Genomic DNA, 13,243 nt, shown 5'->3' with positions numbered 1-13,243 from the left:
CTTAGTCTGGCTTGGGGATTTTGAACCTCTTTAATTTCCAAAAAAAAAAAAACCTTTTTTTTTTTTTTTTTTTTTTTTTTTACTCCAAAAATTTTGCAATCCTTTTGATGCTTTCAATTAAAACTTAAACCCTTTTGGAATCTTATGGTTTTTCCCCCGTCAACGGTTCAGATTATATTTTACTTTTTGACATTTGGCTTTATCTGTTTTTAATATTATTAGGTAGCTTTTTCAAGTAGGCACATACATTATATTTAACTCGAGTAACGTTGAAAAATCCTCATTGAAAGCGTTTGAAGACTTCTAGAATGATGCATAGAGTCGAAAACGCAAAATTCAAGAAAATGCTTTGTTAGACTAAAGACCAAAAGGTAAAGAAACTTATGAAAGGACAACAACAATGTTTTATTTCATTACACTTTATACGAAAAATTATTTATATTATAATGAAGATATGCACCCTACCTATAGTTAACATTTACAATTAAATAATAAAGGGTAACGGTCACATCTAAGTTAGTGTCTGTAAGAAGGTCTAATGTTGAAAAATCTGTCATCATTTGAAGTGTCAAATGCCGAAAATATCAAGTATTGGGCCCTGCTGTATACACAAACATAGGATTCGCAGGAACAGTCTTTGGTGACCGAACGAAATATTACCTCCTATGTTAGTTATCAGAGAAAGTACGGTACCTACTAGGTGTATTCGAAAAAAGGGTAATGTTCTCAATTTGTGACCATTTACACCTTAGATTGGTAAACATATCCATGAAACTCCATTATTTTTAGACGTTCAAGGGGTTTTAAACCCCCAATCCTTCGCAGGTAAGACCTATTTCACGGAAAGTAAGATTTAGACTGGAAAAAGTAAGGATAATGTCAAAATTCTTCACTGTATAATCAGTACAAAATGTCTCTTATACCTACATGCTTCTTTTAACTTGAATTCTTAGCATGGAAATTTGATGTTGATTTATATTCCTTAATGTCTAAAAATTTATCTACAAACTGAAGAAACCTCCAGTTAAACCAACATCAAATTGTGTGCTATTTGGAGATGATTGGGAAGAGATCTTCTCTATTCTCTACATATGATGAGCTGTCCAAAATGTGAGAGCCATTTTCTGGACGTTTGCTTGCAACATTCTTTTTCAAAGAGAAAATCTCTCGTCATTAGGTACTGACATCGAAATCTCACATGACACAATAAGTTTTTTCTTCATATGAAGATGTCGTCCCCAAACAAAATTGTATGGGATAAAATGGATTTTTGAATATTAGATTTCTAAATATTAAATAGTTGAGGCTGCTTGATTCGTATTTCGTAAATCGTAATAGTCCAGTTATCTTCAGATCAGACTAGGTTTTGAAAACCCAATGTTTACTTCGAGAGACATTAATATAATATCCAAGTCTACATTTGGTCCTCAATTAATAAACACTCCTTATCTGAAGAATATGAACTTTATAAAAAGTTTAGTAGACGATGTTTTGACTGGCGGGCTTTTAATATGTTGAGCTGGATCTAATTCGGAATTTATGTCAGCTTCGAGCTACATATTTTTGCGTTATGTGAGAGTTCGCGAATTCACAAAGGTTTTGTATCGGCTATGTACATATGAGGTATAAGAGAGCTGTACTGATTCCAAGCCTTAAATTAATATTTGATCTACAATTAATTTAAAATGAGTAGGTAACTAACGAAACCCCTTGTTTTTGATCTGCCCAGTTATATGTATCTCATTGCAATAAACATCAAACTTCTAAATTCCATCCAAAGAACCTCAAGATCCACTTTAGAAGTACATCATTATATCGATATAGGGGTAGATCTTATATCCATCCTTATGGTATTGTGGTAGATCTTGCATCGTTTCAAGGGTAGACATTATTGCTGACATACAGGAGTATTTCTTCTACCTCCTCTGGTTTTCCTCTGTTTGATAGAGGGCATGTGTGTTCTCTCTAATTTGCTGCAGGAGCTTGGATTGTTGATTTTCATTTCTTGTTGAAGAAATTCGGACCTCCCTGAGGGAACTCTGCCCACTTGGAGAAATCTATACTGGGGATGATACCACTCCTGCATGGCACTCGGGGATTTCTGGAACAGCAAATATTTAGCATTAGAAATTTTTTCCCATGGCACTCCTTTAATTACTCCTCCTCCTCCTTCTTCCTACCCTTTTCCTATTTAAATAGGGTCGGCGTAAAAGAGAAAGCACTCCTTTAATTACTACGAGAGAAGCACTCCTTTTACTACCTACTGGTCTTTTTAATAAGCCCTTTATTGGGTGACTTTTCAAGAAGGACTTTATTGGGTGACTTTTGAGGACCATATTCCATATTTACGATTGATTTGACTTACAATTCATGATCAGGTAGCACGATTGGCCACAGCTGTATAGTATCCACTAGATCTGTGTTATCACACATTACTCGTGCTAGGCGAGCCTTTCTGATTTCTTGAAGTTGAGCTGCAATAAAAACACAAAACAGCGTTAAAACATATACACAAAACGTTTGGTTGAGATGGTTGCTGCGCTTGGCGGTATTTTGACCGCTTTTGGATAGATTTCGACCGTTTTTTGGCGGTTTTCAGTTATAGCGCCAAAACGGTTGGAGATATTGTAAAAGTTAGGGTAAAAGAACACTCAAAAAAGCATCATTCAATAGGATAAGGAAAGTCGTGTGATGTTCACACCAGATTTTTTCAAAAGTGGTTTGATAGATAGAACCGTAACTGCTAAGGTCTTGTCGTCCCGAAATCGAAGAGAGAAAGATGACAGGATAGAGGAAAGCCAGCCGTTCCCTATACAAACCCTAGCGCTCACAAGGCAGATTTGCACCTAGCGCTTACAAGGCAGACGCGCTACGTACCCTCCAAGCTATTTAAACTGGATATCTATGAAATAACCTCTCATTTCTTTCGTCCAATTTAAGCGCTTAGGTATATTATTGTGGTCAAATTCTCAAATTATATTGAGGATAAAATTCCATACCTCGGCTGGGATTGAACCCGCGCCCTCCTGTTTACCAGATGAGCGCCTTGACCACTACACCACCGAGGATATGACATTAGGCTTCCGCCCCGGAGGTCCCGGGTTCAATTTCCGGCGGGGTTGAAGTTTTTCCGGCTCTGTGCTTGAAGTTCGGAGGAAATTCAGCCTCGTGAGTACAATAACCAGTGGCAGAATTACCGATTCAAAAACATTATCTAATCTATTGAAATATGAAAGTTGGTTACAATTTACGAAGGAGTTTACCACTAATAAAGCAGGTAAAAAAATTGGTCATGGAATTTTTATGTTTTTTAATCCCTTGGTGTACCTACCTGGTGTGAATGAGGATGGCTGGTTGGGCAGTTCGTACCAGAACCTATCACCTCGCCTTGCATAACTGAACTGAGTAGCTATAATACAGGAGAATACAGGTCCTGCTAAACTTCCAGGCAATGGTTTCTCTGATACTCCACCTGACCATAGGTCCACATCACCTGGACCTCTGGAATAATAGAGAATGACAAAATCAATGAAAAATATATTGACTAACTAGTCTAGATGGGGGAAAACAGGGAGGATACCAGCCTCAAATTTCCCTTGCTAAAGAAACACCAAAGGTTCAGTGCGAAGGGGTTAGTTGGAATATTTTTTAGATAGTTTATTTTATTATTTAGTTCATTTCTTTCTTTTTTTGTTATTAATTTATTATTTTGTAATTATTGTTTTTTCCTCTCGTCTTTTGTTAATCTTGTTGTTCTGTATATATTTATTGTGCCTATACTTTTGTAAATATTCCAAATAAAGAGTTAAATAATAATAAGGGGTTCCACGCGTAAAATTTGTAATTTATAGCTAAAACCAAATGTCAGCGCGAAAGCTTTGCTTTTGTCTGTGCCGTTGAACCACGGGAAAAGGCCACGAAGAAGAAGATTGACGGACTGCTCAAATTTTGGATTTCCAAAACGACACAGTATAAGTTTAGGGCAGAATGAACATTGTGTGTGATTGATGTCTGTATGAGTGTCAGTTTGGGAGTTTTCTTTACCTACTTTCTTTCTTGGTGGAGCCAGGATAATTTAGGGGGGGGGGGATAAATCAAGCGCGCCGGGAGGCGCGCGAACGTCAAGAGTTCGCAGCACCGCGCGGCCTATATTAACACGAAACAGAATTTCAGCGTTTTTCGGCATAAATAATTACCAAAGTAATAAAAAAATTACTTACGTATAGATAGAACTGTATTTGCCAATGGTGTAGTTAGCCATGGCTCCGTGAAGTTCTTCGAAGTTGTGTGCATCAGGAAGGCCGCAAAACTTTCTGTAAGGTAATGAAAATAAAATAGTTTTAGTATGTAGTGAATAAATGAAAACTGAGAAATTACCTTTAAAAATTACCTCCTATGAGACCCTTGAAGGTCCAACCGGGTCTAAAATCTAATGGGGAAAATCTATTTCATGTTTTGAATATGTCTGCCGATTTAAATTGATCCCAAGGGTAAGGTAAACCTAGACCCTTGACAAATGGAGTGTGCCTGAAGGCATGTGATGTTTTCCAATCAATCGAATTTAATCAAAAGCGGACAAACATCTTGTTTCTTAGTTTAGTAGATCTACCTCTAGAGATTGGGATTAAGTTGTTGTTAGAAAACAGGCATGGAAAGTTGACAGCCTTTCCCCGTTTTGGGGGAAAATCGCGAAATATTATGGAGAACCACAAAGGAACACTAAAAATGTTGTTGAGTTGAAACTTGGAACTCGTTTCGCTCAGTTACCTGAACTCCATATAGCCGGGCAGACCGAAGTCTCTGCCTCTTTGGATGTTGAACGATACCAAATCCAAACCAAAGTGACTGCCAACCTTCTTGAACAGGGCGTTTGTAACCTGGAGGGGAAAAACGAAATGGAGAAATTGAACCAGATGATTGCCAGCTAGGGTGGATCGAAAATTGAAAATTTTCAAAACGTCTGACCTCTCAATAGTTTCCAAATGATCTCGTGAGTAATTTCTGAAAGTTTGACGAAAATCAATTGACATCTTCAGGTGGCGCTATTGCGTCAAAGTTTCCGTACACTGCCTCGACAACATAGATTCAACTCTTCACCTCGTCGATCGACGAGGTTTGACTTTACGTGGACACAAGACCTTAGTTATTTGTTATTTCTCTCTATCAACCTCTTTTCTTTAATCAATACACCGGAAAACGAACCTCTTTGGTGATAGAATCGTCCATGGCCTGTGACACCTGGTTGGCTAATCCCATCAAGTATTCATCAAACAGACCAGGTCTGTACAGATCATACGGCCTTCGAATTAGATCCGACAATTTTTTGGCGGCTGAAATAAATCAATAAAATCAAATAAATAAATGCCGTTTCTTTTTGTTATTATATTACAACTTTGGTGCTCACTGCAGCATTGTAGGATTTTCCAAATATCCGAATAAATAATCCTAACATCCAATGTTTACCTAACCACGCTGGCACCGGTCGGTATGCACATTTACATTACATAGCTACTAATTTTCCTCACGAGTCTGAGTGGACCCCGCAACAGCCAATCACGGAATTTGCTTGACACAATTTTTTTGACCCCAACGGGAATCGAACCCGGGTCTCACGCGTGCAAGGCGAGTGCAGTAACCACTACGCCATGGGAGCTGACGATATCAGTCAATTGAAATAGTCAATCAATGGGTGGCAAACCCACTGGTGTATTTTATTTATTTTATCACCAAATCTATTACATATATTTACCTATGAACTTATGTGCTTTACTCCATCTCTCTATATGAGTGGGTAGGAAGGTGTGACCTATCCTGAAGGCGGCTGCTGAGAAGGCATCGATAATATTGGGGTTCACACTGTCATCATAACCATCCCAATAACCCTGTGGATGAACAGAGAGAAAAGGAAAGTAATAAACAAGGTGGCGAAAAAAGTGAAAAAAAACTGCCCCTTTCGATAGGTATATTTTCCCCATTTGTAAATGCCGTTTCTTTTTGTTATTATATTACAACTTTGGTGCTCACTGCAGCATTGTAGGATTTTCCAAATATCCGAATAAATAATCCTAACATCCAATGTTTACCTAACCACGCTGGCACCGGTCGGTATGCACATTTACATTACATAGCTACTAATTTTCCTCACGAGTCTGAGTGGACCCCGCAACAGCCAATCACGGAATTTGCTTGACACAATTTTTTTGACCCCAACGGGAATCGAACCCGGGTCTCACGCGTGCAAGGCGAGTGCAGTAACCACTACGCCATGGGAGCTGACGATATCAGTCAATTGAAATAGTCAATCAATGGGTGGCAAACCCACTGGTGTATTTTATTTATTTTATCACCAAATCTATTACATATATTTACCTATGAACTTATGTGCTTTACTCCATCTCTCTATATGAGTGGGTAGGAAGGTGTGACCTATCCTGAAGGCGGCTGCTGAGAAGGCATCGATAATATTGGGGTTCACACTGTCATCATAACCATCCCAATAACCCTGTGGATGAACAGAGAGAAAAGGAAAGTAATAAACAAGGTGGCGAAAAAAGTGAAAAAAAACTGCCCCTTTCGATAGGTATATTTTCCTTTTACTTTCCTTATCCTATAGGAAGGAAAGTAATGTAATGGGGTCAAATTTTCGATGGTCAGTTTTTAGTGCCAAAACACGTTTTGAGGTCCCTAGAGCCTAAATCCAAAGTTTCAGCCATTGGTCCGTGTGTGTGTCTGTCTGTAAACAAAATATCTCGAGAACGGTAAGAGCTAGAGAATTGAAATTTGGTATGTAAACTGCTAAGGTCTTGTCGTCCCGAAATCGAAGAGAGAAAGATGACAGGATAGAGGAAAGCCAGCCGTTCCCTATACAAACCCTAGCGCTCACAAGGCAGATTTGCACCTAGCGCTTACAAGGCAGACGCGCTACGTACCCTCCAAGCTATTTAAACTGGATATCTATGAAATAACCTCTCATTTCTTTCGTCCAATTTAAGCGCTTAGGTGCAGTTTCCGAGGAGTAGAAGTGTAATATTCACTCGTATGACGAAAATACTTTTTTTTTTTTTTTTTTTTTTCGTCATTGACATTGTTGTGTGTGACATTGACAAAGTGTAGACATTTTACCTCTTTCTGCAGCGTCAATCCGAACTTGTTCATGACCTCTTTGCCGAGTAGTGTGGGGACAAATTCGTTGTAAGTGATGTGCTGAATTTCAGCAATGATGATTCGTCGAGCTTCCTAGACAAGGAAAGAGGAAACATTGATATTATTACAGTAAAATGACATTTTTGAGGAAATCACCGTCAGCAAAACTAGATAAGAAAAATAGGTGGATTTAAATGTGGATGTCTATTTTTGTTATTCAATAATCAACAAAACACGGTCATACGTTCATGTGCTAGATCCTCCGGCCACAAAATAACCTCAAGAGCTTGGCCTATTAAGGGGGTCTACAATCTTGTGATAAAATGTTTGTTAATAATTCCCAAGCATTCTCAAGGGTTAACAAACACTTTAACACAAGAATTCGAGACAAGTTAGGTACAATTTTGATTATGACAGCTATCCTTTGGGTTTTGTGAAGGATCACCGCAATTTACAAACATTACAAATTGCAGTTTTAGTCCAATATTTGTCTTGGCGTCTTGAAGGTGTGTCACTCTATAGGATTTAAAGTACCTGGCTGTAGGTATTTATTCAGATTTTATGTATGAAATTCACTTTAGCAAGTAAAATATTAATTTAGTATTGAATATGGTAAAATAAGACGTCAGCAAAACTAGATAAGAAAAATAGGTGGATTTAAATGTGGATGTCTATTTTTGTTATTCAATAATCAACAAAACACGGTCATACGTTCATGTGCTAGATCCTCCGGCCACAAAATAACCTCAAGATTAAAATATTGAATATTTCTGATGAAAACAAATTTGCTTACGTAACAGAGATGTGTATAGTTCTTGGCATTAAACCATAAATTTATTAAATTATGACTACCTACTATGGAAATGTTAATTCCCGACGCCAAGGTACAAAAACCTTAAAAGCAATGTGAGTCAAGATTTAGGTATTTTCTTTTTTTACGGATGGGGAGTATCAAAGGTCCTCAAGGGGTTGAGTGGAGCTACCCCGAAATAACCAGCAGGCTTTGATGCCAAAGGCGGTCACCACAAAGAGCATTATTGTACTTTAATAATCCATTGCATCGGGATGTACATAATTAGATAGTAGGATAGTACCTATTACCTACCTATATGTACTAGGTAAATTTATGAGTAATGCCCTCCACTCACGTCTGACAGACCTGGGTCTCGAGCTTTTTCCGACACACACCTTGACTCTTCGAAGATTGGTGGTTATTACACTATCACTATCACTGCCCCTGAAAAACATTTTTTTTTTTTCTGACCTTGCAAGGGTTCCGCGAGATATTTTGGAAAAATCATACACTAGATAAAATGCAGTTTCAAAACGACCATCTTAGACTAGGTAGGTATTTCATCTTATACAGCTTTTTTTAGAGGTTTGATAGAGGGAACTGTGGGGGTGGGGGGTGCAATCTTGAAAGTTCAGGGTTCCGCAAAGATGTTCACCTTTTGAAAAGGGTTCCGCGGGCCAAACTAATTAAGAAACACTGCATTAGAGCATAGATGAGGTACCTATAAATGTGGTACTTACCTGATTAGATATTAGATACTTGAGTAGCTTTTTACCCGAGCACTTTACTCTGATTCGAGGTTTTTTGGGTATAATTTGCTCACTTTGTTAAGTGTGTATCGGAATGTTATGATCGGTATATCGGTAATGCAAACCATCGATTTCAATGTCACTCCTCTCTCTGTAGGTATCACTATCACCATTGAACATTTGACTTTCAAACCAAATTACAAACTCCCATGACGCATCGTATGCATAATTCTCACATCTGATCGGTACCTTGTCTCGAGGAAAAACTCGCGTCCTACATTTGGTTTCGTCGCCCTATTTCTTTTCGGAACCTTGAAGTGTGTCTGTGGGTCAATTGAAGATTCTGGGTTAAATGAAGATTCTCGATTCTCAAATGAAAGTTCAAGGCTGCACGATTTGAACTTGAAGTCAAGTTCCAAAAAATGCAAATTTTTCGCGACTATCAGATTAGTCGGGTTGGAATTTGGCAATGATAACGGACCACCCTCAAGTATCGATAGTAATTTACTGTTTTAGGTTCTTGTTCAGTTTGGTGGCCGTGTTAGTCAATAGTGGAATACTTACTGGACACGGAGCAGTACTCGCTTTTAGCTAGCTTTTAGGTGTGTCCAAATATAGTTGACCAGCCGTGGATCGATGAGGTAAATCTATGTTGTCGAGGCAGTGTGGTTCAGTCGACATCGATCGATGGCCGGTCGACTCGCATGTGGACACACCTTTACACGTCCTATTCGCCTAAATTATTTCAAACTTTTAAACGGGAGCAAGTTGTATTAGGTTAGTTGTTCTGTTTGATTATCTTGTGTTGTATTTGTTCAACTTATCAAATTAAACGATTTAAACCAAAAGATCAGAATCACACATAGCCAACCTAGGGGTTACTCTTAAGGCTGCGCGTCCACCTTGTAAGCGCTAGGTCGCGGGTTCGATCCCCTCTCGGGGCAGATTTTTTCCTTAAAAGATAAGGTTCGTTCACGGAACGGCTGGCTTTATCCTGTCTTCCATTCTCTTTTTGCTCTCTGGACGATAAGACCTTTGCAGTTACAGTTCTTTAGTACCTAAAAAGTTTAATATTCATCGGTTCTGAACAATCTATTGGTCCATCAACCGATTCAACCTTTTGAAGCTGTGAAAATGACTGCGGGCTTCTATTTATACATCATGATCTTGGATTGACTAGGTGTAGTAAATTTTGATTATGACAGCTATCCTTTGGGTTTTGTGAAGGATCACCGCAATTTACAAACATTACAAATTGCAGTTTTAGTCCAATATTTGCCTTGGCGTCTTGAAGGTGTGTCACTCTATAGGATTTAAAGTACCTGGCTGTATTTATTCAGATTTTATGCATGAAATTCACTTTAGCAAGTAAAATATTAATTTAGTATAGAATATGGTAAAATAAGACGTCAGCAAAACTAGATAAGAAAAATAGGTGGATTTAAATGTGGATGTCTATTTTTGTTATTCAATAATCAACAAAACACGGTCATACATACGTTCATGTGCTAGATCCTCCGGCCACAAAATAACCTCAAGATTAAAATATTGAATATTTCTGATGAAAACAAATTTGCTTACGTAACAGAGATGTGTATAGTTCTTGGCATTAAACCATAAATTTATTAAATTATGACTACCTACTATGGAAATGTTAATTCCCGACGCCAAGGTACAAAAACCTTAAAAGCAATGTGAGTCAAGATTTAGGTATTTTCTTTTTTTACGGATGGGGAGTATCAAAGGTCCTCAAGGGGTTGAGTGGAGCTACCCCGAAATAACCAGCAGACTTTGATGCCAAAGACGGTCACCACAAAGAGCATTATTGTACTTTAATAATCCATTGCATCGGGATGTACCAACCTCAAGATTAAAATATTGAATATTTCTGATGAAAACAAATTTGCTTACGTAACAGAGATGTGTATAGTTCTTGGCATTAAACCATAAATTTATTAAATTATGACTACCTACTATGGAAATGTTAATTCCCGACGCCAAGGTACAAAAACCTTAAAAGCAATGTGAGTCAAGATTTAGGTATTTTCTTTTTTTACGGATGGGGAGTATCAAAGGTCCTCAAGGGGTTGAGTGGAGCTACCCCGAAATAACCAGCAGGCTTTGATGCCAAAGGCGGTCACCACAAAGAGCATTATTGTACTTTAATAATCCATTGCATCGGGATGTACATAATTAGATAGTAGGATAGTACCTATTACCTACCTATATGTACTAGGTAAATTTATGAGTAATGCCCTCCACTCACGTCTGACAGACCTGGGTCTCGAGCTTTTTCCGACACACACCTTGACTCTTCGAAGATTGGTGGTTATTACACTATCACTATCACTGCCCCTGAAAAACATTTTTTTTCTGACCTTCAAAGAAGAATAAGAATATCTCACAGTTAAGAATATCTCACAGACCTATGTAATACCTCGGTCTGTCATACGGCCTGAGCGGGAGTGATGGGCACTATGAGTCTCAGACGCGGTTTCGAATATCTAGAACCTATTTTTAGACTCGAACCCGAGGACCTACTCACAATTCCCCGGTTTTCATTTCAGATACGACCTGTCTCGAGCTTTTTCCGACACACACCTTGACTCTTCGAAGATTGGTGGTTATTACACTATCACTATCACTGCCCCTGAAAAACATTTTTTTTTTTTCTGACCTTCAAAGAAGAATATGAGTCTCAGACGCGGTTTCGAATATCTAGAACCTATATTTAGACTCGAACCCGAGGACCTACTTACAATTTCCCGGTTTTCATTTCAGATACGACCTGTCCTACGAAGAGGTCGAGAAAGGCCTCCCACTCATCGACACTTCCAAGACCCTCATCCGGGAGATTTGTCCCGCCTATCTTTCAAATGTGGAGTGCAAGCCCGGCAAGTACCGACGTTATGACGGTCTCTGCACAAACCTCAAGCATCCCACCTGGGGAGCCGTCAACACACCCTTCCAAAGGTGAGTCGATTGTAGAGGAAGGGAAAATCTCAAGTAGAACTCTGGGGAAGAGACAGATTGCTTTGAATTTCCCAATTAGCCCGATTTTTTCCTCTAGGATAAAAACTTACGGACTTACCGAAAAGATCCGATTTGTTTGTTACCTAAGGCTAAGGATAGGTATAATTTTGAAGGCTCCAGAGATGGTATGGAATCCCAATTTGTAGGGGATTTTCTGATCCCTCACATGAAAGATATTTTTGGAGCATGACTCGTGGACCTCATCTTCATTTCATATTAAGATTAAGTAGTTTAAAAATAATTTTTCTCCTGCGGATTGGGAAGTCGTCACTGCTTTCTTTACAATATGGTTTTGATCTACAATCTACAAAGATTTTGATGTCCGTCCTTCGCCCTAACTGAAAGTTGAGACTTTAGCAGCAGAAGTAGTTGTTCAGATGTCCAGCAGTTTCCCGGACATCACTCTACAAGAACAGTTTCCCGCCGAGAGCTTTGGGGGTGTTAATGAGTTTGGTTGTCTCTCTAATGTGGAGCGCAATTCGGGATGATTGAAAGAGTTGCACTCCACATTGGAAGATATGACAAGCTCTGCTTCAGCACACCCTCGGGCTACCAGACAGCGTCAAGATTCAATCAGCATGAAGACCAAGAAGAGAAGAGGAGTTCTTGAGAAATACATTGGAATTTGACCATCAACCTCCCGCACGACGACTCAAATCAAGGAAAAGCTTCCTGACGAGATCCTCACATCCCCCAGAAAGACTCGCCTTGCGAAATAGAAAGAGACTCTGCCCCAACACCCAGAAAAGAGCTCTCCTCTGGTAGCCACCTTCAATATCTCACATTCTCCGGATTCCCCAGAAAGAACTCGCCTTAAGAAATTACACAGTGTGTGACTCTTAGTAACTCGAATTATCTCCTAACTGAACAACTGGTTACTAAATAATCAGTTTCTTTTCAGTAGCTCTCTGTGTAGATGGGCTTACTTTGCTCATAGAAAGAGTAGAACACAGTTGGTGGGTTAAAAAAATACTGTCTCCTTGTCGGCTTTTGATTTTTCCAGATTGATAGGACCTTTGTTCTCCGACGGTCTGACGTCACCAAGGATAAGCAACAAGGGCGGTAACCTGCCTCTGGCGAGGGTGGTATCCAGTACTATGCATCCTGATGAGAACAAACATGAGCATGCGGCCACAGTTATGTTGGTGGCTTGGGGACAATTCATGGACCATGACTTCACCCTGACTGCCACGCCTTTAGGTAAGAAGTGCCTGGAACCAAGAAGTCTAAGGACATTTTCTTCTTGGGGATTTGACCGAAATGAATACTTACTTACGCCGGCCACTCACTATCAGGCGGACTGACAGGCGGACCTGGTCAAGTGTACCTGTCAGGTCTACCTGATAGTGAGTGGCTGGCCTAAGGACATCTTATTTTTAGGGATTTGAGCAAAATGGATATATTTACTTACTTACTTACTTACTTACTGCCAGAGCCATTTTAAAGCCCCGAATTCCGGCGGGGCTGAAGTTTTTTCGGCTCTGTGCTTGTAGTTCGGAGTGCACTCATCGTCGTGAGGACAAGT

General features: G+C 39.2%; 1 protein-coding gene across 1 annotated transcript in view; it reads right to left on the bottom strand.

Annotated features, from left to right (window-relative positions):
• Positions 1-54: 54 nt before the first annotated feature.
• The window catches only part of LOC103516067 (chorion peroxidase-like), a 17,585-nt gene continuing 4,396 nt past the window's right edge, over positions 55-13,243 (bottom strand). The window contains exons 5-12 of the mRNA XM_008481018.2: positions 7,123-7,236; positions 6,370-6,502; positions 5,203-5,330; positions 4,768-4,877; positions 4,221-4,313; positions 3,332-3,501; positions 2,366-2,474; positions 55-2,101 (exon numbers count right to left, since the gene is read on the bottom strand). Coding sequence (XP_008479240.1) covers positions 1,999-2,101; positions 2,366-2,474; positions 3,332-3,501; positions 4,221-4,313; positions 4,768-4,877; positions 5,203-5,330; positions 6,370-6,502; positions 7,123-7,236 — 960 coding nt within the window. The 3' untranslated portion in view covers positions 55-1,998. The remainder of the gene's footprint in view (positions 2,102-2,365; positions 2,475-3,331; positions 3,502-4,220; positions 4,314-4,767; positions 4,878-5,202; positions 5,331-6,369; positions 6,503-7,122; positions 7,237-13,243) is intronic.

Source organism: Diaphorina citri, unplaced genomic scaffold (genome assembly GCF_000475195.1).
Source record: "Diaphorina citri unplaced genomic scaffold, Diaci psyllid genome assembly version 1.1 scaffold1476, whole genome shotgun sequence".
Lineage (NCBI taxonomy): Eukaryota > Metazoa > Arthropoda > Insecta > Hemiptera > Psyllidae > Diaphorina > Diaphorina citri.
Note: the sequence above shows the minus strand (reverse complement) of the source record. Positions and strands in the feature narration are given on the sequence as shown.